Raw genomic sequence first — 26,106 nt, forward strand, 5'->3', positions numbered from 1 at the left:
TGAGAATTCCCATTTCTCATCCTCACCAATCTTCTGATTCTTCCACTCTGTACAAGATGGTGGTATTGGAGAACCTTCTTTCATCTAAACATGAATAAAGTGGTTTGAAATTAAGCCAAGCCACATTACATGGGCATGTAGGTTAAGTGGTGGAGCACCTCAGATCGGGAAAAAAGTCTCACATATACCTCTTTCGGGACATATGAATTGAACACCAACTCTATTAAAACAAGTTGCAATAATGCGACCCATGTCCGCTAATGTCATCCACTTATCTATGTATGGAATTACACCACTAATTGTTTGAGCGTGTAAATCATTCATGATATATTCAAAACACTCCTCCAAACCAAATATCGGAAAATAGTTACACATATTAGTCTTCAACTCATGAATAAGTGCACTACGAACCAATACGTGATTTTCCTCATCCATACCCATGTGTCTAGCTATAACATGATATACAAAATTACAATCCTCTTTAACAATCACAATATTTTCAATGTAAGATCTCGTGATCTTTGACATATGTGTAATGTATGGTAAATCCGGATGTATAGTAGGCGTTGAAACCGGATGGCGCAATGAATTGTCAATACATGCACTTTTCCTATTTGAAAAATGATGACTTAGTTTGTGACGATTGGTTATCGGAAAATTTATAATCAACACACTCAGGATTTGCCCGTAGATGACTCTTTTGGTGTATACCTTATTATTTTCTTTGTTCCCTTGGCTACCACCTTTCTTGGAGGTGCAGACAACATTGTGTCTTCTGTAAATGCTAGTTGACACATCAACTCTTTGATATAAGGTTTCATTTTGTAAGGGACTTATTTTAGACGTTCCTGAATACCCACTATCTCCTCCATCACAGAAAAATCACCTTCAACTTCTTCTTCACATACACATAACCTTTAGCAATGCAGATCTATGTCATCCAATCAAATAGGCAATTTTTTTATCTTCATTGCAAGAATACTTGAACAAGGCAACCCATACGATGTCTTAATCATACAACTGTAATTTTTCTTAACAATTTCGGTTGTCTTGGAGCATTTTTATTCATCAAGATAAAACTCAATGTAGCTCTAGAAACACAATACTCCAACTCAGAGTGCAAAAATTTGCCTTTGTATCTGTGTTCCAAGACGGTACGGCTCCTCCCTAAAACATGCTTGTATCTCAGACAGCTGGATAGTCAACATCTTGTCTACTACACCCCAACATGTTGCCAAATCTCCCACAATATTACTCAAATAGCTTTTCAATTGTCTATGAGCCAAGTCAACCCTGTTGGTGGTTCTGCAACTTAGATACATGACACCGTTTGTCCATGCCTTCATAAATTTTTCCTAAACGGTGTTCAATATTGTAGTTTCAACATAGTCAAGGAACTTTGGGAATTTTTTTCATACATCTCGAAATCGAATTACCGCACTTGCATGTGAATCCTTTGTAGGAGATTCAACCACATCATCCCAAACTCTCATGATGTTGTTAACTATGTCACTTGCCTCACATCCTTTTCTTCCTTCACTTCTTTCCTATTAACTTTTACATCATTTGAGTTCGGTTTGACTTTGCAGTTCGTAATGCGTTTACCTCTTACATTCTTCCCAATATGAAAATGACAAGGTAAAACGACAGTTTCAAAGGGAACTTTGGCAACAACATACATCATAGCAATGTCCCTGTCAGTGATAATCACCTTAGACATATTGAGTTTTGTGGACAAAAGACCAACCAACATCTCTAGAACTCAAGTAAAGTTACACTCTTTTTTAAAAGGAAAGAAAAGCAAAATCAACAGAATATGCCATGTTGGTAGAGGTAACACCAACTATCTCAAATAATGGCATTCTCTACATATTGGTTTTATAAGTGGAGTCCATGACCAAAACGGTCGAAGAAATGTTAAGAAAATTAATAGACTCCAGATGAGCAAAAAATATGTCTTCAAGAGTGGTTTTCCTCACATTTTGTTCTTGTGAAATAGACATATTTATGATTCTTTAACTCCGCAACCAAGTATTGCATCTCCATCTTGTCACATCTTATAGACTTTCACAATCTAGCACGTGCATAGTACAATTGTTCATATTCGTCAAACTTTCTTGATTTTTTCCTTCAAATCCATGAGAATATTCCTAGGAAACATCAACCTCTTTGTCATGTCAACAAATTTTTCTTCTCTTCCTCTCTTAGTCTACACACAAGGACCGCCTGACTTTAACTCTAACTCATGGTTGGGAACTCCATTAAGAATGGGCAACCACCATTAATTTGTCTTCTTCTCAAAATAACCACACATCCTAAATGGACAATCAAATTTCCTTGAGCCCGTGCCTTCAAGCTTCAATTTCTTCTCCGTCGTTGGTGGTTTGTATACACCACTCATTTCACATCGCAGCGTCAACATTGGATTTTTTATATTGGATTTATCTATAGATATAATAAATTTTGCCTTTACCGCTTGTCAACGAACCCAATCAAGCAAATCATCTCGCACTCGCCATCTATCCTTAGTGAAAAAAATGATGCGGTGTTTACTTCATTATCACAAAGATTGGAAACACCGGTAGGTTTTGCTTCAAAAGAAGCTTCAATGGAAGGTTTGACATCAACAGATGCTTCAATGATGGATGATTTTTCCTCAACATCATCATCCACCGGATTTTCAACCATCACTATGAAGAACAGATAAAAAATGACAAAGAAAAATACTATAAGAGGGCGTCTAAGGGGAAAGAAAAAAAAAAGAAGGGCAGCAAAATTCAAACATGAAGCTCCACGCAAGTTAAGTCATCCTCGACCCTCAACGTGAGTAAACTCACGCTGGCACCTGAACGAGAGTTAACTCACGCTACATATAGGGCTCCAAGCAGATGAACCACACAACAAAACTAGCAAACTGTAAAGGAGTTAACTCACGCTGGGTACCGAGCGTAAGTTAACTCATGCTGGGGTTATTTTAGGAATTTTGATGTGGGAATGAGCGAAACCCAAAGCGACAAGAGAAATTTTCGGTTGAGAAAAGAACCCGCTTATATAAAAGATCTTAATTTTATTTTATAAATGATGGATGAGATATGCATTAATCATACTCATAGTAGTCACCATAGTACGAACTATGCTGATACTCCAAAACATCGTGTGTCAAATGCAACTCGTCTTATATATTATTAATAAAAAAGAATAACAAAACTAAAAATAATAATTAGGCGGACCGAACGAAACCGAACAAAGCTGAACAATACGATAGTAGACATACCAAACTTTATAAAAGTTTTATTATCTGATTTGATAATTCAATTGATTTACTACCTCTAAAATATCTCAAAGAGCTTCATTATCATTCCTCACCATAAATCCATAATAGTATAAAATACACTTCCCTCATACCTAGAACATTAAAACCTTTTATCATTTGTCAATAGAATATGATATGTTACTTATCATAAATCACAACAAGACCAAATTTGACGTCTCAAACATGAAACTTTCTTGATGAAAGTCATATATATTATGAAATCTAAATACAAATCCAGGTTAACTTCAATCTGAAACACCAAAAAACATCCTCAAAATAAAAAACAAATTTGGTCTCTAAGAAGGAGTATATAGTTTGTGTTTTACGTGTTGCTTCTGCGATTTATGTTTTACTTCTAAGTTTTACGTTTTGATTAATGAAATGTTGGGGGGTGAAAAGAATCAGTTTTACAATATTTATGGACAATTGTAATCTTATTAATTCACAATGTTTATGATTAGAATTTACAATTAAAAAGAGAGGGTGAGATGGCGCTATGTTGTTGTTGTTGTGTTTGGAGTAGAAATGAATGAGAACCGTAATTAGTGAGATAGAGAGGGAATATGGTGTTTGGGTGCAAGGTGGTAGCTCTTAGAAGGAGAGGTCACATATTAATTTTGATCTTGGGAAAGGACAAAGAAAAGGATAGGTTCAAAATTATCATCGTTGATTTATTTTCCAAAAAAATTCAACATTGCTGCAAATGTGAATGAGAGGAGAGAGAAGATGACAAATAAATAAAAAGTATTCGGTGTTGTTGGCGTATGATAATAACTATAAAACTTCAGCATCCAACGGTTGAAAAAAATATTCAGACTCGCTTGACTTATAGGTTCAAAATTATCATCGTAGATTTATTACCTATCACCGATACTAGATTGAGCCTATAATTGAATGACAACTTGACTTTTGAAGTTTTTTCTAAGAGGATGGCCAATCAAAAGAATAATGAGTAAAAGAGGAAAGTGAAACCTTTTGGAAAAGTGATTTGGGGATGCCACTGCCAATGATGATCAACTCTTTTATAGACACAATTTTAAATAAAAGTTAGGGTTAATTAAGTTTTTAGTCCCTATAAATATTCACAGTTTTGTTTTTAGTCCCTACAAAATAAAATCACACTTTTTAGTCCCTGTGACATTTTCCTTAAGCATTTTAGGGACCAAAAATGTTGATGGAAATTATTTACAGGGACTAAAATGCTGATGGAAAAATTTTATAGGGACTAAAAATGATGATGAAATATTTTATAGGGATTAAAAAATGTGATTTTATTTTGTAGGGACTAAAAACAAAATTCTGAATATTTATAGGGACTAAAAACTTAATTAACTCTAAAAGTTATTTGGTCACATACATAGATGATAAAATGTAAAAGTGAAATGATGTTAAGTGATATGACTTAATTATTTCTCTTTTAAATTTTATCATTTATGACTATGCTCAAATACTTTTGATTTGGGGTTGTGCCCAATCAAGTATTTTTGGTCGATGAGAAAGGTAAATATTTCATATCTTTATTTGTTCATAGGAGTTAATGAGTGTCTTTGAAGTATTGATTAAAGTATTAAATTAAGTAAGTTTGCATAACAAAATGGTGTAATTATTACTAAAACAAAAGTAAAAACTTGTATTTTCAAGACAAAGTTTTTATTAATGAGTTTATTAACCAATGTCCTTAGGACCCTGATTAACAAAACCCTTTTTTGTTTACTTCATGTTAGTGAAATTATTAGGATGAAATTTATTTAAGGGGTAGAGTGTAAAACCCCAAGTTTTTAGTATTTTCAATTTTTAAAACCCCAAGTGAGATATACTAATTGATTGATGTTTGAATGTTTAGACATCAATATATGATAGTTAGAATGGGTAAGATTATATTTTTACAAACACATCGATTTTTGAGGTAAAAAAAATTAGTTTACTCTAATATTTTTTTTTCTGTTAGTAAAAATTGATTTTTATCAGAATGTACGAGATATTTATTTTTGTGTAGTTAGTTTCAAAATAGTTCCACTTTTTGTGCAATCTCAATCTTAATTCAAATTAGAAAATCCTTGTTATGAGAAATAGAAGCAGATATATAAAGGATCCTCGTCTGAGTATTCATTCATTTGAACTCTTACCGAAAATTGTGTTTAAACCCAAAATCTCTCAAACACTAGAAAATAGCCATTAAAATCTAAAATATAAACCAGTCATCCCTTAACAACCTTGCTTTTCATCTATCGAAATTGTCCTTTAATCGGTAAAATTTTCAACTTGGACCCTATGAAGCCTCGATACATTAAAATTCATGAAGTATCGGTATTCAATACATATCATGCACCGATCAATACATGTCTGATATGCTCAGATGGGTATTGGGAGAGTATCCTTTTCAAAAACAATTGACCGATACATTTCAAATACTTCCTCGATATGTGAGGGATACAAAGATGGAAACCAATACATGCATGATACATGATTTTTCTTTTTCTTTTTTAATTTTTTTTCTTTAGATAAAAGAGGAAACATGATTTTTCTAATTTCTTTCTTTTTTCTTTAAAAAATAAGAAAAATGAAAAAAAAAACATTACAATATATCATGTAATGATGTTCTTTTTGGGATATAGTTTAACAAAAATGATGTTATCTTTTTGTGATATATTCCTCTCGAAATGAAATATAAGCAAAAGTGGTAGTTGAAAAGTCATTATATGTCGTTAAAAAATTAGTCCATGTACATCAAATTTTCATCTGTCTTTTTTTGCTTATATTTCATTCGGAGGGAGTATATATTTGACTAAGTAATTATGTTCTCCTTTTGGATATAAGTAATTGATTAATTGTTATTTTCTTTATTATCAATTTTTTTTTGTGGTGGTCGGGATTTAAACCTTGAACCTTGCATATATAATGCATCATTCCTACCAACTAAGCTAAGCTCACGAGGACATTTTATTTATTATCAATTATTCATGTTTATATATTGTGCATTTTAATATTTAATTTTAACACTTGTCAAAAAAATATATTTAATTTTAACAATTATAAACATAAATGAACAAATAATTTAAACAATAAAAATTAATGAAATGCTTCAATATCTAAGTCCCTCGTAACGATGCCATCCGATAGGTGCTTTAACATCAAAGTTAAGTATTCAGGTTTTGTCATGTACAAGGACTTGTGCAATACTACTGCCTTTAAATAATTACTACTATAGTTTTAAGTGTATAGCTAAATGGTTGTATGTTTATGAAATGATGTATGTATTTAAAAAAAGGGGGTTAAATATGTTTTTGGTCCCTATAAATATACCAAATTTTCATTTTAGTCCCTCTAAAATTTTCCTTCAACTTTTAGTCCCTCAAAAATTTTCCATCTTCACTTTTGGTCCCTATTTTAAAGTAAACTCATATGTAGAATTCATATTTTTTAATAAAATTTTGCAGAAAAATTCATAATATTATAAGAATCTCTCCCAAAAAAATTTAGAATTTTTTAACAAAACATGAATTTAATATGAATTTTTATATTTTTTATGGTTAAAAATTCATATTAAATTTATGTTATGTTAAAAAATTCTAATTTTTTTTGGCAAATATTTTTACAATATTCTACACATTTCTGCAAAACTTTATTTAAAAAATACTAAAATTAACTTAAAAATGGGGACCAAAAGTAGTGATTGAAAATTTTATAGGGACTAAAAGTTGAAGGAAAATTTTAGAGGGACTAAAACGAAAAGTTTGTATATTTATAGGGACCAAAGACATATTTAACCCTTAAAAAGGAAAGCAAAGAACATAGAGACAATATTGTTTGGATAGAGTTTCGCTAACCAATCATTTATACCTTCACCTATTGCACTCCGGATATCTCGATGTCTCGTAGATAGTGGAAGGTCCATTATACTCTCTAACCTCTGATGTCTCGTTTAGTTGGATAATAGAATGATATTACGTTTCGACCGTGTGTGTGTGATTGTAAACTTAATATGATGTCTCGCAACTAGCATTTACAAATGTCTCTATTCATATCTCTTACAAAGAAAGTCTATGTCTAGCATTCTCTAAATCAAAAGATCAATTTCATATTGTATTAGGACTTCTCTAGCTAGAAACAAGTTAGGGATGCCTGAATTTCGTTTTCTTTACTTTTAGGGAGGTTTTGGCTCTCAAGTCCCCCTCATTTCTTGTAGCTCTTATCTCATCTTTTTATTAATATATTTTGGTTATCTAGCACTTTGCTAGATATCGTTTTTGTGGAAGAAAAAAAGAAGTAGAAACAAAAACATTGATATAATGAAATAAGATTTATATATAATCAGTTAGGCCAAGTAACTACATTATAATCAAAGAAACTACACCTAATCCCAACAATAGACATAATTAGTTGTACATAACATTACAATACATCATAAGAAGAAAAGAGAGTTGACATTGAAATTGATGCCTCCGTCGTCTCTACCTTTAAATCTCTCCCTCTCGACCACTCTTTCTCTCTCAAATTCTTAGAACCGTGGTATGGAAGAGTTGTAATTTTCCTCTGGACCAACATATTCTCTAACCTTCAATGTCTCGCTCAATTGGTTAATAGAATTGACATTTTCCTCAATATTTATATATTGTAATTTTTGTTGTTGAATTTTCTCAAGCCAGAGGTTAGACAAATTTGTGGTTTAAATGTGACTCACTTTCAACTATTCAAGCTTTTACCAAAATCAACTTGGTCCTATGGAGGGAGCATATTAAACGGAATAATTATTTAGCTCTTATTAGATATTTTTGAATTAAGATTTCTCATATTTATAGAGAAAATGATGTTATGCAAATAGATTAGCTAATTCAAGTTTCTTTGTTAATGAGTTAGTCTAGTGGGATCATTTGTCAAACCGTTTTAGAGAAACCCTTTTTAGGGATATATTTGCTTTGACTAATTATTGTTTTTTGTTAACTTTGTTTTGTGGGTTCGGTTTATGTCCCCCTCCACTTCTTCTTATTTTTTGATCAAGCTAATTATCATCATCATTATTATTGTTGTTGTTAGAAGTGTATCAAAAGATTCGTGGTTCAAATCAACTGAAGGAAGATTTAAGTGCAATATTAATGTTTCTTTCTCCCAGTAGATTTCTAATAAAGCGGGAATACGAGTTTGTATAAGGGATGATACATACACTTTTGTTTTGGCAATAACTAAATGATCTACTCCAGTCTGCGAGATACATGTTGGCGAAGCTCTTGGATTGTTATCAGCTTTAAAATGAGTTCATTAATTACACTTTGGACTTATCAATTTTTAGCTTGATGCCAAAATAGTGGATAGTTTTTTTATCTACACATCAGGATGGTATAGAGTTTGGGATGATTTTTCATAATTGCAAAACTATCTTTGAATAATATTATGTCAACTCTAATGTTGAGTTTGTGAGAAGACGGACAAATGAGCAGCCCATATATTAGCTAAGGCGGCTAAATTCTCAGCTAGTTTCTAGATTTTGATAGAAATATCCGATCGTATTGAACACATTTTAAGTAATGAAATGCTATATGTTTCTTTCCTTAGGAAAAAAGATTCATGGTTCAATAGGGTGTCAACATAGTTGAAATGTCGTTGAAGCGTAACGATCAAACAACACTTTTAATTTTATCTTAAAAAAAAAACTTTTTTAAGTAAAACTATAACTTTAAATTTGAAAAATAAGGCAAACTTATCATTTAAATGAGTATGTTACACACCTCAAGCATTTACACATATCACAAGGGATGTGCTTGTGAACACAAAAACCATATGTCATGCCAATGTAAGATATTCACACATCAACACTACTTTAAAAGCATATTCTTGAGTGATGATGGTTATTATTCTATGATCCAAAACACAAAAACGGAAAAATTTGAAAAAACTTTGTTTGTTTATTCCGTAATCTACCCTGGCATTACCTGGCAAGACTTTACAGGATATACAGCATTTCACCACCACTCACAAACATGAACAAACACATGCATTGCAATATTTTAACTTTGCCTGCTTTTCCGCTATCAATTAATCGTGAGTAGACGGTCGTTACTCATGTGGGCCATTTCCCAATTCAATCATGAATACCAATTAATATCTTATATTCTCTTCACGTTACTTATACTTAATATCAGTCACTTTCTTCATGTGTTCTCCTTCATTGAGTTTATTAATTAATGGGAGATTAGTCATTTAGTCCTTAAATAGGAAAGGAGTCGTCACTTTAGTCTCTGAATGGAGATAAACTGTAAAATGGTCCCTGAATGAAGACTCTGTTAGTCAATTTAGTCACTGAATGTAGACTCTGTTAGTCACTTTAGTCCCTGAAATTGACTAAAAAAGTCTACATTCAGGGACTATTTTGCAATTTCTCTGCATTCAAGGATTAAATTGACCACTTCTTTCCTATTCAGGGACTAAAGTGACTATTTCCCCTTAATTAATTTCAATTTTACGTAGATATTGTGCTTTCCAAATTTATTTTATTATTTTTCTTCTACTACTATAATCAACCACCAAAATATATGAAAAGTCAAATTCATCTAACATATGTTGTATAAGGACTAAATTTGATTTATTCTAAAAAAAAAAGACTAAAACGTTACTAGTTTCTTTAAAAAAGCATTTAATATAGTGTGTTGATATCTTTTTTTGAATTGACGTTATCATTTCTTGAACAAAATAAAAACATAATATATGTGGGTAATTAATTGGAGAATCGTACGAGACAATAATATTTTCCCTTTTCGTAGAAAGTGGTCATAGAATAAATATTTTCTTTATTTGACGGATAGCAAAATGATTTTCAAATAAAATTTCTATCTTTGACAACCACATCCCAGTCAAAAATTGCCTTTGACAACGATATGGCTTTCCTTTCCGGTTAAAAAACAAATTTTCACTTTCGAATTTTACTTAAAAAAAAAGGCAACCGGTTCTTATGAGCTAACTCATTTGATATATATATATATATATATATATATATATATATATATATATATATATATATATATATGTATGTATGTAAGCTAAAGTTACAAAACATAACAATAAATCCTTGTGAACTTAGCTCACTAAACTCACTTGTTATATGGAAAAAACGAATGAATATTTTCTTCTTCTTTTTAGTGCATGTGAATGAATATTTTCTATAGTTAAATATTCTATACTATATACATTAAAAAATAATCATTAAAATATTAAGTACTTTTAATATATAAATTTTTACCATTTTTGTTGGTGTTGGACTTGGGATATTGAAATGTGTTTCTCCTCAATGTTACAGGTTCGATTCTCCTCATATTTGAGTGAGTTAATTTAACTTCTTTAAAAATAAATTAAAAACCAATTTAAAACTAAAAAATTAAAATGACTAATCCAGGACAAACGTTAAATCTAAAAGACCCTATGATACATAAATAAAATGACAAACACTACCTAAAACTGACAGAAACAATTCTTAATCAAATTTGCTTACTTCTCTACCCTCAACACATTAAAAAGACTAACTCGATACAAACCTTAAATTGAAAGGATTCGTAGTTGTGTTTTTTTTTGTGGTGGTCGGAATTCGAACCCCGAACCTTGCATATTTTATGTATTGTCCCTACCAACTGAGCTAAGCTCACGAGGACATTCTTAGTTGTGTCCCACATTATGCACACCATCAGCAACACAATGGGAATTAATTGAGTAAATAAAAATCTAAATAAATCGACCGACCTATTTGATATGCGTGTTTACTCAACTCAACCCATTTGAAACGGGAAAGCACGCAAAGTCCAACACTCATTTGTTACTTTCCTTTTGTTTCTTTTCTCATTCTCAAATCACAAGTACCCTAATCTTTCCATATATATACCAACAAACGTTAAACCTTCACAAACCCAAACACAAAATCAAAACACTCACACTTTTTTCCTTCCTCTCACCATTCAACAATGGCTTCTTCATCCAAACCAACTCCACTTCTCAAAGATGAACTCGACATCGTGATCCCAACCATCCGCAACCTCGATTTCCTCGAGATGTGGAGACCCTTTTTCGAACAATATCATCTCATCATTGTTCAAGATGGTGACCCTTCAAAAGTCATCAAAGTTCCTGAAGGCTTCGATTACGAGCTTTACAATCGTAATGATATCAATAGGATCTTGGGTCCTAAAGCTTCTTGTATCTCCTTTAAAGATTCTGCTTGTCGTTGCTTTGGTTATATGGTTTCTAAGAAGAAGTATATTTATACCATTGATGATGATTGCTTTGTAAGTTTTTGAATACCCTTTTGTTCATTTTTGTTTTTGGATCGGAAAGTTTTTAGCTTTGACTTTCATTTCATTGATTTGTTTTGTGGGTTGTTGTGATTTGAAATTGAATTGACTTGATTTGAGTGATTTGCTTTTTTTGAAGGGTTTTAGGGTTTTTTTTGAATTTGAGCTAGATCTGGGTTTTTGTTAAGAAGATCGTTGAATTTGAGCTAGTTTTAATAGCTTGATTTGGTTTTTGAATTTAGTTAGTTTGTTTGGAACTTCATGGCTAGGTTTTATTTTTTGCTTGAATTTTTTTAAAATTGGAGAATGAGTTTTGACTTTGGAAATTGTTGAGCATTTTGAAATACATTATAGTTTTGTTGGATTTGATTCGATTTTAGTTTTGATTGTTCGAATCAAATGCCTTGATTCCAGTTCAAGATGGAGAATAGGATTTTACACCTAGTTTTCAAACATGAGAATTGATTCAGATTTGATACATTCTAATGATTTCAAACTTAGCTGGATCTGTTCAAATTGTTAACATTTATATGGATCTTGTTTTTCATTATCTTTCTGGAATGATTGAGGCAAATAATGTGAACATATATTGTAGACAGAATGATTTCATTTAAAACTATACCTTTTGCTTTTGGAGGCTTTTTGCGGACAGAATGATTTCGAATCAAATCGAAAGTGAAATTTCTTGTCTTATTGTTTGAATTTCCCATTTTCAACTAACATTGAATTGTTGAATCTGATTTGTTATTTGTGTAAGTTGGTTCTTCGATATATCTGTGACGGTAATAACAGCATGTTTATTCTTAATTTCATGGAATGTACTGTGTTTCATATGAAAAGGTATATATATATATATCTATGATTTTCTCAATGTTTTATATTTCAATGTGCAGGTTGCTAAAGACCCAACTGGCCATGAGATCAATGCACTTGAGCAGCACATTAAGAATCTCCTCAGTCCATCCACTCCATTTTTCTTCAACACCCTTTACGATCCATATAGAGACGGTGCCGATTTCGTCCGTGGATACCCTTTCAGTCTTCGTGAAGGTGTCCCCACTGCTGTTTCTCACGGTCTTTGGCTCAACATACCTGATTATGATGCTCCAACACAGCTTGTCAAGCCCCATGAGAGGAACACTAGGTGTGTAATTAGCTTCATCATTGTGGTTAATTCGATATACATATGCTTTTGTTTACGGACATTTGCTTAGTCATTGAGTGTATTTTTCAGGTTTGTTGATGCTGTTATGACCATTCCTAAGGGAACACTGTTCCCTATGTGCGGTATGAATCTGGCCTTTGACCGTGAGCTGATCGGACCTGCAATGTACTTCGGACTCATGGGTGATGGTCAGCCTATTGGACGTTACGATGATATGTGGGCTGGCTGGTGCATAAAGGTATATAAATCATGTCTCTTTTCCTGTTAACAACCCTTAAATATATAGTCTACCAAATTGCTGTTTCTATTACAATTACTCACGTGATTACTTAGTTGGCTTTTGCGTTATCTTTTGTATTCAGTTTTAGTTTTATATTCTTAACTAATGATTATACTACTGTCTTTTTGTTTATCTGTTTTGTTTATTCAAAAAAATAACGTGTTTTACCGCATTGGGTTTTTTACTTTACTCTTATGCATTATTCTTCATTCTTTAATTTCAAATTCCTTGGGATTATTTTTCTGTGAAATAAAAAATGACCCTTCTTTACTGCTTCCAAACATCTTCCACCTAGAATAATGCATTTTTTTTCTGTTATTGAATGATTATAAAATTCAATAGATTAATGCATTATCCACCTAACTAGTATCTAGTTGCATTTTTTAATCGCTACTTCCCCGAACCTAACACGATCCACAACTCATTAATGAATTGACAGGTTATCTGTGACCATTTGGGACTTGGAGTGAAGACTGGACTTCCATACATTTGGCACAGCAAAGCAAGTAACCCATTTGTGAATCTGAAAAAGGAGTACAAAGGTATCTTCTGGCAAGAAGAGATCATTCCATTTTTCCAAGCTGCAACCCTTTCAAAAGATTGCACCTCTGTTCAGAAATGCTACATTGAACTCTCCAAGCAAGTCAAGGAGAAACTTGGAACTATTGATCCCTATTTCGTCAAATTAGCTGATGCCATGGTCACATGGATTGAAGCTTGGGATGAGATTAACAACTCAGCTGAAGTGAAAACTTCAGACAAAGCTTCTGAGGCTGGTCCCAAGTGAAACAACTTGTTATAGTTGATGAGAAGGAGAGTAGTTTTCTATCAGTTTTAATTTATCATTGTCATCATATTTGTTAGCATTATTATTATATTATGATTCTTGTTGATTTTGCTAGATTCCAGAACAATTATTGATATTGATGTCGTCATTAATATTTATATATTATTCTTATTCTTATTACTCTTATTATAAATATGATCCTTATTGTATTGCGGGCTTGTCCGGTCTGGGCAGACTAGTCAAGCCGGCCAAACTGAAAAGTAGCTTCTACGACAGGACAATTGCTCTTTAGGCACATCAAATTCGCTCTCAATTGGGTAACTTCCGATCAACTATTGTTGTATGTAAAATCTGATCGGATTGTAAATCCTGACCGACTAATTTTAGCAACATGAGCAATTTTGAGGTGTCTAACGAGCAATTGTCCTACGACAGTAACACCAGTAAGTCAATTAGCTAGCAATTGCATTACAACATACTTCATAATAAATTTTGAAATTTCCTTCTAACTTTTGTACTCACTCGTCACAAAAGTTTCATTCCTTACAAATTTCTAAAATCTATTTACCTCTAATTTGTTCGGTACTTGGCTAGCAGTACAAGATATCCTTATAACTTTCGTGCTCACCCTTTCTTTCATTTTGCACGTTGTTGTTCATTGGTATGTAGTCTTTTTAAATATTTCTTCCATTTTGCACGTTGTTGTTCATTGGTATGTAGTCTTTTTAATTAAAACTAGTATATTACGTTTGTTGCTCCTCCGTTCTCATGTATCTTTTAAACATACTTACGACGGAATTTTAAATTATCAAAATCTCTTTCCCTGAGATCTGCAGGATTAACACAAAAAAATACGTATGCTCTTTAAATTTTACCGATACTAGAAAATAGATAAATACATAACCTTTTTGGAAGAGCAATGATATTTGAACAACCATTTGCTAACAACTTTCATGACAACCCCTTTTTCCTCTCCTTTTATTGGTTAAAAACAATGGAGAGAGAAAAAGGAAGAGAGAGATTATGAATATAATGTGAGTATGAGAGAGAAAGTTGTCTAAAAGTTGTCAAAAAATGGTTGTACAAATATCATTTCTCTTTTGGAAAGGGTTCTCTTGAGAGGTTCTCTTGGGTTGGGAAACATTTGTAAAACACCTTGGGTAAGTGAAAATCATTGAGTGGTTTGTTAATCAGAGAGATTGGGAAAATGGTAGAAATAAGGGTTTGTTCTTTGTCAGTTTGTTGCGCTAATTTTTTGAAACCATTTTATATCTTTTTGTAAAGAACTCATTGATAGTGGACTAGAGAGATCAATCTCTCCTCCAGAGTAGGTCAATTTGGACCGAACTGGGTAAACATTTTTTGGTGTGTTTGTTTCTCTTCTCTCTTTATCTTTTATTTGTGGTTTTGTGTTTTTCACTTGATTCCTAGATTAGATCTAGGTATGCTATTGTTGTTGTGACTTGAGGTTACTTTGATATTAGTTACTAATTTCCTTTGCTCCACACATCATAGTTTTATTGGTGTGATTATTTGTTCGAATTCACAACACTAACTGCAAGCATAATAATACTCAAACATGCATGCACATTTTACAAACAAACGAGTACTACTTTTTCTTTTGAATTGGATTTGTAAAGAATTCCATTCTTTATTACAAGTATCATTTGATAATTTGACACAATTAAGAAATGTATATTAAATTTGGCAATTTTATGCATGTATGTTTCAAAATTATCTTTCAATTAATGTTTTAGTTGAAACAATAACATGAAAAGCAGTAAATTAGACATTTTTTTATTAAAAATAATAATAAAATCTAATAATTAGGAAAGAGTTATCTCATATAGAGTAAATATTTGGGGATGGAGATGTCATTGTTTACGAGATATCTATGAATGGTATGTATATTAGTGATTTCAAAAGAACATAAAGAGCTTAAGTTTAGATTGACACAAAAGCTTGTCTCTTATTATAAATGTACAGATTTTCTTCTCAAATCCTGACATAAATAATAAAGATGACAAAAATTGGAGTTAACGAAAGTTGATGAATCTGGTTAAAAATTCAGTCCAGATACATCAACTTTTGTTGACCCAACTTTCTCTCATAAATAGGATTGGAAGGAGTATTACATTTTGGTTGTCCAGAAACAATGTGGTAAGATTGACCAATGCCCTTAATGTATTTCTCCCGCTTGTTATCCCATCTTTTGAATATCTTCAGGTGAAAGTATTTCATTATGCCAAATGCTATTCAAGAATGATCTACAAAGAATGAAAAACGATAGCATGTCATATAATTTAAAAATAAAAGGATAAACAATTCTTAATTGCAAATTCAGCAAAAATCTTGATGATGTAATTGAAACTGGTACTTACTCCCACGGATCATCAAAACCCTCGAACCCAAATTCCCCTAATTGCATTGTCGAAGCACCGGTCTCACCTAATGAAGTGGTGTAACCCGGGATAGTGGTGGGGAGTAGAAGATCAGATGAATCGATGGTGGGGAGTAGAAGATCAGATGAATCGATGATGGGGAGTCGAAGATCAGATGAATCGATGGTGGGGGGTAGAAGATCAGATGAATCGATATTGACGCCTGAGAAAATATGATTTTGGACATCTAAATCAAAATGTGGGGGCACAATTGCCGAATCTTGTCCAGAATATTGCGCATGCGACATTGCGTTGCCAAAGGTATCGACCTGCATACTTTGATACCTCGGAGTCCATGATTGTTGAGGTAATTGTTCATTCATCAACAACAGACCACTACTTGGTAAACTTGATAGATTGAAGAGTTTTCCTTTTCCTGTAGGGCAATGCAACGATGAATGGTTGTTATGAATTTCACCAATATCAAATGAGTTTCCAACCAATCCTTGTCCAATACTCCCCATTGTTGAATCCAAAGATGATATTTGAATTGGTGGAACTGGTGGAAACCCTAAAACTGATCTTCCAGTGTATTCAGATATAATGCTAGATTCTTTATAAAGCTACAAAAGTTCAAAAATCACAATTTCAATTGAATAAAAAAATTCTCATAAATCCAAATAAAAAATATAAAACAAGTAAATATGTTTTTAAATTGCGGTCGCCCATTGCAGTTGTGGTCGCAATATAAAGATTTTGACCCGAGGTTTTCGCAACGACACTCAACATCAATTTCGAGTGCTTTTTCTACGTTTTACCACAATATAAATGTTCACACCCCCATGCAGCCACAATTTTAAATTATGAATAAATATGATTATAGTCTTGTAAAATTCACGATTTTTAAGTTTAGCCCTTACAAATATTTTGATGAATTTTGGTCCTTATTTTTCTTTTACAGAGACTAAAGAGGGACTAAAGTGAACAAATTTTTTAATATACTTAAAAATTGGTAATACTACAAGATTTACAAACATTTTTAACCCTTGAAATTGTGCGTGTAAATGTGAATGAATACGCATGTTGAAAGCATATTTAACCTTTTAAATTTTGCATATAAATTAGAATGAATAAACACAAAAATTTTGCATTAGCGGATATTTAGATAATGATTTACATACCTCTTCTTTGAGCAGAGCATTTTCAAGTCTCAACCTTTTTCTATCAAAATAACAATCACCATTGATTGGAGGACAACCACCAGAGGGGCAGATTGAATTTTCTAGGGCTTCCTTCATAGATATGTTCTCACATCTTATCTTATCATTCTCGGCCCTTAGTGAACGGTTATCATTTCTTTCAAGTTTTGCCTGTTTTGTTCAAATCAAAACCATAAAGAATCATTTAAAAATAACACATGCACAAATATGATAATGATGATGATGATGATGATGATGATAATAATAATAATAATAATAATAATAATAATAATAATAATAATAATAATAGGAGAAATGTTAAAGAGTGTCTTTATGACATTGATTAAAAGGATAGAAATAGAAATATTGTATTGAAAAATGGTGAAAAATGATGAATTTCATTTTTTTTAAAGTTACTTCCTCCGTTTCACAATACATGTCCCTTTTGGAGAATAATTTTGTTTCATTTTACTTGTCAGTTTCAATGCAACATTAATTATTGGTTTATCAATAATAAACTTACCTATTTTTTTTAAAGGATAAACTTACCTATTTATTGTAGAGAGAGAGAAATAATATAATGAAATAATAAATGAGTGTATTATAGAAAAAACACAAAGAATTTCATCAAAAATAACAAAATTTATTTGATTTCTTGAAATAATAAATGGGTAAGGGTATTATAGAAAAAAAACACAAAGAATTTCATCAAAAATAACAAAATTTATTTGATTTCTTGAAATAATAAATGGGTAAGGGTATTATAGAAAAAACACACAAAGAATTTCATCAAAAATAACAAAATTTATTTGATTTCTTGAAATAATAAATGGGTAAGGGTATTATAGAAAAAAAAAAAAAAGAATTTCATCAAAAATAACAAAATTTATTTGATTTCTTGATATGTGTAATTTCCTCAAAAACGACAAGTATTATGAAACGGAGGGAGTAAAACATTGTTGAATCCAATGCAATCCTATTACTTTTGATTTCCTTAATAAATATCATTAAGGCATTTATCGTAACCCTAATAACAATATCATGTATATAAAAAAAAATAAAAATTAAAAACACAATTAGGCAAAAACATACACACATAAAGGATGAGTGAGCTTCTGAGATCCGACAGTTAAACTTTATAATTCCAATAAAACACAAGAACAACATAAAATAAAAATACACAGTTACACACTACACTTATTAAACATAAACAAAAACAAAGAGAAAAATTAACAATACCTTGGTCTGAACCCTTTTGTTCTGAAACCAAAATCTGATCTGACCATAACTCAAAGCTAATTCTTTGCTTAATTGCAACTTTTGTTTTTCATCAGGTTTTGGACACTCCTTAAACACCCTAAAAAATAAAATAAAATAAAAGGCCATTAAAAAAAAAAAAAGATTTGAAATATATATAGAGAAACAATCAACAAGAAAATTATAATTCTTACTCTTCAAGCTTTTCAAGCTGATTTGGAGTGTGAGGACGGCGATACCGTTTCTTCTTACTTCTCTGAATCTCGTTAGGAGTGCGAGGACGACGATAACGTTTTTTCGTACTTTGAGAATCAAAAGAACCACTTCCTCCACTCTGATACTCCATTAGTCTCTTTTGATCAAAAGTTTTTCACCTTCAACAAGTTCTCTAAGGGTTACTATATATAGCTATATTGCTATGTAACAATAAGGGTCTCTTTCGATTCAGGAAACTAACGATCATGTGAAGTAATTAATTAAATGAGTCATTAGATCAATAAAAATAAATATATACTCCCAAAATGTAAACAAAAATGAGTTAATATAAGTTAATGTATTTTGTACAAATTTTGAACCAAATACATTAATTTTGTTAACCAAATTTTTGCTTACATTTTTGTGTAGGAGGGAGAGGGAGTATAATATATAATATACTCATTTTTGAAAGAATAAATATAAGTATATTGTGGAGTTCAAACCTTTTTTTTGGGAAGTTGTCTTTTTCTTATACCTTGCATGATGACAATTTTTAGTGCAGATTAGTTAGCTAAATTGGATGTATGGGTTAAGGTTTTACGATTATTCAAGATTGTCATGCTATTTTTCAACCTTCATTGTGGCTAATGCTATAGAGAGGGTTTCTTTTTAGGATTGTCTATTCATTTTTACCGAACCATTGATTCATATTTAATTACTTAAAATCTCATGTGATCATTACTTTCCTTGCAATTCTTTCAAGAACCGTAAATCAGGCATGGCAAACAGAAAAACAATAAATCTGCATCAATGAGTATTGAATAAAAAAAGAAAGTAAAGATATACTAGATTATGGGGAGTTGCCATGAAATAAAGAAATATTTTATCATTTTAATTATTTGAGTGATTATTTTAAATTAGTGGATGAAACTTGCTGTTAAGAAAGGATGTGTCAAATGATATAAAAAATATGATCATATTTTTTTTTGGTGGTGATAAAAATAGTTTTTTTGGTGGTGAAAAAATATGATCATATAATCATATATATATATATATATATATATATATATATATATATATATATATAAGCATTTCTTTTAATTACTTAAAAAAATGATCATATAATCAAATTTGTCATATTTTTATTGATTCAATGGCTCATAATTTAGTTAAAATCTCATGCATTTTTATTGGCTCTCTTCTCTATTATTCCTCGAGCATTAATTCTTTTATTTTTGGAAAATGATATTTCTCTAGAAAAATAGCATCAAGAATTTTTCAAGACACAGTTGGCAAGTGTTCATTGCATGATCCACTACTAAAAAAACAAAAATTATTGAGGGAAATTTAGTGAGGGAAAACATGAAATCCTCTCTAATTCCATCACAAAATTTTGCGACCAAAGAATTTGTGAGGAATTTTATTTTTTCCGTCCCTAATTTCCCTCCCTAATTTTGCTTTTCTTAGTAGTGATGATTTATTTGTTTACTTCCTATTTTTCAGCCACACCTCCTTGAATGGTGACAAATAGTGCATTGTGATTGACTGCTCTTTATTCTTGAAGAATTCTTGATGTTATTTTTCTAGAGATATAGCATTGCTCTTTTTTTTAACCGGCGAGATGTGCTTTAGTTCTTCTTTGCAATTTTTTGTTTGTTGTGGGAGTTCTTCTTTGCAATTTTGTCTCACTTTGATTACTCTCCTATCCCTTGTAAATATTAAAAGAGTTTAAAAGTGCGTGGGTTAACGGTCCAAAATAATTTTGCAAAAAAACATTAATTTAGACTGTCAATCCACCACCATTAATCTCAATTAACAATTCTAATTGTCATATTAAATTATCAATCCAAATATTAATTAACATTTTAATGTTTGTTTTTCATTTTTTTAAGGGAAATATTAACTTAACCGGTGCCCGAAGCATTGGTTAAGGATACTAACAAAATTATATAGTAATTATTGTATCGAAAATTTTGTAATTAAACAATAAAAAGTCATAAAAAGTTCTTTTTATAATAATAACATCATTTTTTTTTGTTATCTTTAAACAGTGTCCGGGCATCGATTAACATGACGCTTTTTTTAACAGCAATGTTTGTTTTTCAAGGGATCTCCATTTCAAAATTACTACTTCAGATTTCGAAATTAAAATGCTAAGGGTTTTGAGAGAGCAACTCTCTTACAATACATGTCACACCCAACACGCTCATTTATTTCACTAAATTCTATTTCAGATTAATTATCGTATACATGGTGGGTTTGTTTTTGACACTTTGAATAAAAAGAAAGTGGGTTTGAATAGATCTCAATTCCGAATTGCTACATAAATTAATAATATTAATTGATGTAACAATTTTAAATATTTTAATTGGTTGCATGTGTAAAATTGTATTGAACCGTCGACCCACTACCATTAAACTCTTGTTAATTGTCCTCTAGAATAAGAAAATACTAACACTTGAAATGGGTGATGCCAGTACGAGGGTAAGCAAAGATTGTGAAGTAATTAAACGATTTCATTGGCTCGATAAAAATAAATGGATAAGATTTAGTGTGAAACAAAAAATTGACATCGTTTTTATCTCTAAAAATAATATTATATATATATATATATATATATATATATATATATATATATATATATATATATATGTATATTATAACGACGAATTTCCTTGAAAGAATCTCATTACACATGTGTGTCTCCAATGTTTATTCAGTATTATTTATAGTACACGTGTCAATTGAATTAATCTGATAAAAAATTTAAAAATAATTTGACATTTATTAACACATAGGGAAAACCAAACTATTTCTTCAAAATAAATTAGTACAACTAATATCACAAAGAGAAAGAGAGAGAAAGAGTCATGCATGAGTCATGAAGAAATATACGTGGAGTATTTAGGTTTGCATTCATTTGTCATATAATTGCAATAAATGAACATTCTAATTTGAAAACAACATAGGTAGAATAATAATTATTTTTTCATTTTTTATTGAAAAAATAGAAGGTCGATGTTCCAAAAACTAAAAAAGTAATGCTACTCATCACCACATCCAAAACCATGGTATCAACCAAGGTGTTTTCTTGATAAAAATAAACGATATTTATTTATTTAAATTGATAAAGTACATCGATATACTACAAATTAACAATGTCTTAAAAATAAAAAGGATAAATTTACGAACAGACTCACAACCAGTGTGGCGGAGCCACATTGTATCTAGGGGAAGCAACTGCATCCCTCACCTCTTAAAATCTATACCAATTTTTTTATATTTTGTTATTTTGAACCTCCTCAAAATTAAGCACCTTATTATTAACTATTGCACCAACTCTGTTTCTTCTCTCAAATTAAAGCTGCATAAAAACTGTAAAGTCTGACTCAACATAGATTTTATATTATTGTAGCATATTTCAAGGATGCAATGTTGGAAATTTAGGTCTTAATTCATAAAACATGTTCAATACAAAGTAAAAGTATAGCGGAAGCAAATTAATCATTGAACATGAATATGATCGGATCGACAACATGTTTGATTTATCAAGATATTAAGAATTAGGGTATTAGGAATACCTGGATAAAGCTTTCATAGCAACCCTCTTTCAACATCAACCGTAAACCGAGAGAGGAGGTGATAATCTGAAACACACAGCAAGGGTTAGCGGCGGCTGATTTGGTTCTTCCTCAACCGGTACCTTTATGCCTCTGGTTCTCTTCAGATGGGGAGAAGAGAGAGTTTGCCGTGTACGGTATATTGGGGACCATAGCCTCTTTTATATTGGATGGTCATTAGGGTTTCCCATTATTCCGTTAATGAGCCATCCAGACATCCACTCATTGAGTCCATATCAACTAATTAAATATTTATTTAATTATCCAATTAGAAATCTAATAGCCTTATTACTTAATTTGATCACTAATCAACTAAGGCCCACAAATGATAAATAGCTAATATAATTATTGTTACGATATTTGCCCACATAATATTATTGGAATATTATTAAATAATAAAATATTCCAACAATCTCCCACTTGGGCTACATATCTTAATAATTATATCAGAATTCTTTAAGCGCGCAACTGAATGCTATTTATCTTTAGATTTCAACCTTACAATCTGGTCCACCTCATACATTAATAATGGGACCACCGCGGCTGTCGTCACTGACGTATAACGTGACGGAACCCCAACGACCACCATACCAATGCACTTGATGACATAGATCGATATGGATGAGTGGCATGGAAATTTCATGTAATGTGATCTCTAAATCATGTCTATTTCCAACTGATCCAACTGAAAACTTTAGTGAGATCAAAACTGAAGTTTGCAAATTCAATATTTGCACAAAATGATACAGAAATGGTTATAATAAATATAACCTCATGAACTTTATATCTGCAGAAAATCATAACATAAAGTCTGTATCAATACCAAAACAAAAGTATAGAACATAAAGTAAAAGAGACTCCCACTAATCCAAGACATCCTTAATAACAACAACCATATGAAAGACCTTGTGTGTCATGTCTTTGAATAGCGGATCAGCTAGCATAAAGTTTGTCTCTACTTGTTCTATCATTCAACAACAATAATCTATAAGGTAATGAACCTTATAAACTTTGTTATCAAATAACTATACGACTGAATTATGTCACTATATAACTTGAGTGGTCTTTCAATGCCTTTAACGATATGCAACCAAGTGACATAAATACTTACAGTCATTTCCTGAGTTAGGATGTATGTCATATACTGACATCCAAAAGTCAGAGTCTGACACAAAAATGATCTCTAAATTGTCAGATCTCTGATGTGAGCATAAGCTCTCTTGTTCTCTTTAATAATCCTTAAGGTTGCTTTTCAACAATTCAAACTTTGAATTGCTCAAGTATCTGCCAAACAATTTGATTATATATGCTATTTCCAAATGCATATAAATAAGATCATACATAAAAATCTTATAGACAAAGCGTAGGAAAATACTTAATTTTCAGAATTTATAAATTTTCTAATGGGCAATATTTGAGACTGAAAGTCTCTCTCAGTGATTGTCACCTATAATTTATTATGTCAATTTATTTTCAACTTTATTGATATAAACCTTTTGTGACATCTGAAGGATACTTTGAGAATAATCTATAAGTATCTAAAACATAATACAAAAGAAGTGTCCCCAAGATCTTTCATCGCTAAGCTTTCATTAGGGATATTCTTAGTTTCACATAACTAATATATCAATGTTGACTAAACAAAATATAATTGACACATTAAACTTGAACTATAAATTTACTCCCACTGAGCTTAATAAAACCACAATTCTCCATAATGTTATCTCAAAACCAAATGAGACAATTACTTTATGATAATTTGTGGTAACACTAAAGAGACAAATTTCTTAACTTATAAGTGGATTTCATGACTTTGCAAACCATCTATTTTGTATCAATTGACACAAAAGTTTGATTCAGTTGCACCATATTGTATCATTAATGTCACCATTAAGAAACACTATATTGAAATCCATCTTGTGCAGCTCCAAAATTATAGTAAGCAAACTAGTATCATGACTGTCCTAATAGAGTCATTCAATTAAACTAAATTGAATTTCTCTTTTCAGTCAATTCTTAATAACACTAGAATCCCTAGTTCTTGAGGGTGTTGAGTTTGATCTATATGAAATAATTTCTTAACTTGATTGAGAGGAAGCACAATAATGTCTTCATGAGGATCCAAATATACTATAATAATAGTAACTATATGAATTAGTTTAGAACTAATTCTTCCTCGTTTAATTTTGTTCTATTACCATATCTCTCCCCCAAACTCAATATCCTCAAGAAAACTTAACAATTTATGTCTCAAAATTTCCTTAATTTGTGGGACGAAAAATTTATAGTATTCAAAACCTTAAACAATATAGAATGTCACAATCATAACTGAATCGACTCTAATAATTGAACTTAAAAGACACATCGAATCATCATTTGAAAATAAAACTCAAAATATCTTGATTTATTCAAAGAGAAATTAAAACAAAATTTAATTCAAATAATGATTCACCAAATTGTCTTTTAAATACAAAAATAAGCTAGTAACGACAATCTAAAAATAGTTCAAAGATGAATAAAATAATCTTTATCGACTATGTCCATTCTAAATTGATATATCTTTCAACATCATTGGACATAAATCAGTCAAGACTACCTTTCTTTATTTGCCCTTATCTTTTGAGGTATTTTTCTGAATGAGCACCATTTTATTTTCTCTTGCTTCAACCTTTTCCTTATTTGCACACTTTATGAATTGATCATTTCTAACTGTAACAATTATAAACTTAATTGTGCAAAGAGAATGCTATATACTGAATTCTCGAACAAGTCATATGATAGTCGAAATTACTGAATTTTCGAACAAGTCATGTGATAGTCGAAATTATAGTGTCTCAGCAAGATTAAATATTTACATAATGTGCTCCTAATATTTTCTTTGCCTAATAATCTTAATTAAATACTCACTCTCCAATGAGAATTTGTCTTTCTCTATATTGCTTTGAAAGCACTTTAGTTTAAGCAAAGAAAATATGACAAAAATATGTCTTCTTAAATAACACCTCAAATACATATGATATTTTAGCTTTATGATCACATATGACCTATGAGATTTGGTGTATACTCACTTGTCAAACTTGATTCTCACATTAGGTGCTGAATTTGTGAGAGAATTTGAGTTTCACCATCCTTATCTAAGGTCTAGATCCAAGAACAATATTAATATTATTCTTTAATTCCTAAAAGAACTTTTAAGAGTTAAAATTTAACTCAAATTAACAGATACATAAACTATATTAGTTTAAAGAGGACAAGAGTAGTAAAACACTCACCAAAATACCTAGTGCACCATCAATATCAAGTCTTTAAACAATAATATCAATTGCTAGCGGTATTTTACAACAATGATCAAACAATGACAATTTACTTTGACAAAGAATAAATTCTTATAATTGTCATATGTTTACCATTATATTTGTGTGAATGTAAATTCTTAAATATATAAATAAGTTTACACTCAAACAACATTATCACACATGTCAGTAAAATATTATAGAATTGTGCTTCTTTATTTGTAAATAAAAGACCTTAACAAGATACCAAGCGCACCATTAAAACACAATCTTTGGATTGCTAAGAATTAACTGCAAGCGGTACTCTCAATGTAATGATCAAACATTGGTGATAAGTCCTGTCAAA

At 30.9% G+C, this 26,106-nt stretch overlaps 2 protein-coding genes across 2 annotated transcripts; one reads left to right on the plus strand and one right to left on the minus strand.

The window, feature by feature from the left end:
* The first annotated feature begins 11,196 nt into the window (after window positions 1–11,196).
* LOC146921888 (putative UDP-arabinopyranose mutase 1) lies at window positions 11,197–13,998 on the plus strand. The gene is made up of 4 exons (XM_085715131.1): window positions 11,197–11,577; window positions 12,477–12,727; window positions 12,818–12,986; window positions 13,468–13,998. The coding sequence occupies exons 1-4, from the start codon at window positions 11,257–11,259 to the stop codon at window positions 13,813–13,815; spliced, it is 1,089 nt and encodes a 362-aa protein (XP_085571257.1). The 5' UTR covers window positions 11,197–11,256; the 3' UTR covers window positions 13,816–13,998.
* Window positions 13,999–15,692: 1,694 nt separating this feature from the next.
* LOC146921889 (homeobox-leucine zipper protein HDG12-like) lies at window positions 15,693–19,077 on the minus strand. Its single transcript, XM_085715132.1, has 5 exons — window positions 18,847–19,077; window positions 18,635–18,752; window positions 17,378–17,566; window positions 16,197–16,819; window positions 15,693–16,082 (listed from the first exon to the last, which is right to left on the minus strand). The coding sequence occupies exons 1-5, from the start codon at window positions 18,996–18,998 to the stop codon at window positions 16,016–16,018; spliced, it is 1,149 nt and encodes a 382-aa protein (XP_085571258.1). The 5' UTR covers window positions 18,999–19,077; the 3' UTR covers window positions 15,693–16,015.
* Between the last annotated feature and the right edge of the window lie 7,029 nt (window positions 19,078–26,106).

The sequence above is a fragment of the Medicago sativa genome, chromosome 5 (assembly GCF_051527215.1).
Source record: "Medicago sativa cultivar Bolivia chromosome 5, Bolivia_mono, whole genome shotgun sequence".
In the NCBI taxonomy this organism is placed as follows: Eukaryota; Viridiplantae; Streptophyta; class Magnoliopsida; order Fabales; family Fabaceae; genus Medicago; species Medicago sativa.

Excerpts from the sequence above, each read along its gene's own strand:
- LOC146921888 (XM_085715131.1), top strand. The coding sequence starts at position 11,257 with ATGGCTTCTTCATCCAAACCAACTCCACTTCTCAAAGATGAACTCGAC. Across the intron at positions 11,578-12,476 it reads CCATTGATGATGATTGCTTT|GTTGCTAAAGACCCAACTGG; the intron begins GTAAGTTTTTGA and ends TTCAATGTGCAG. Across the intron at positions 12,728-12,817 it reads CCCCATGAGAGGAACACTAG|GTTTGTTGATGCTGTTATGA; the intron begins GTGTGTAATTAG and ends TGTATTTTTCAG.
- LOC146921889 (XM_085715132.1), bottom strand. The coding sequence starts at position 18,998 with ATGGAGTATCAGAGTGGAGGAAGTGGTTCTTTTGATTCTCAAAGTACG. Across the intron at positions 18,753-18,846 it reads CAGCTTGAAAAGCTTGAAGA|GGTGTTTAAGGAGTGTCCAA; the intron begins GTAAGAATTATA and ends TTTATTTTTTAG. Across the intron at positions 16,820-17,377 it reads ATGCTCTGCTCAAAGAAGAG|CTTTATAAAGAATCTAGCAT; the intron begins GTATGTAAATCA and ends GAACTTTTGTAG.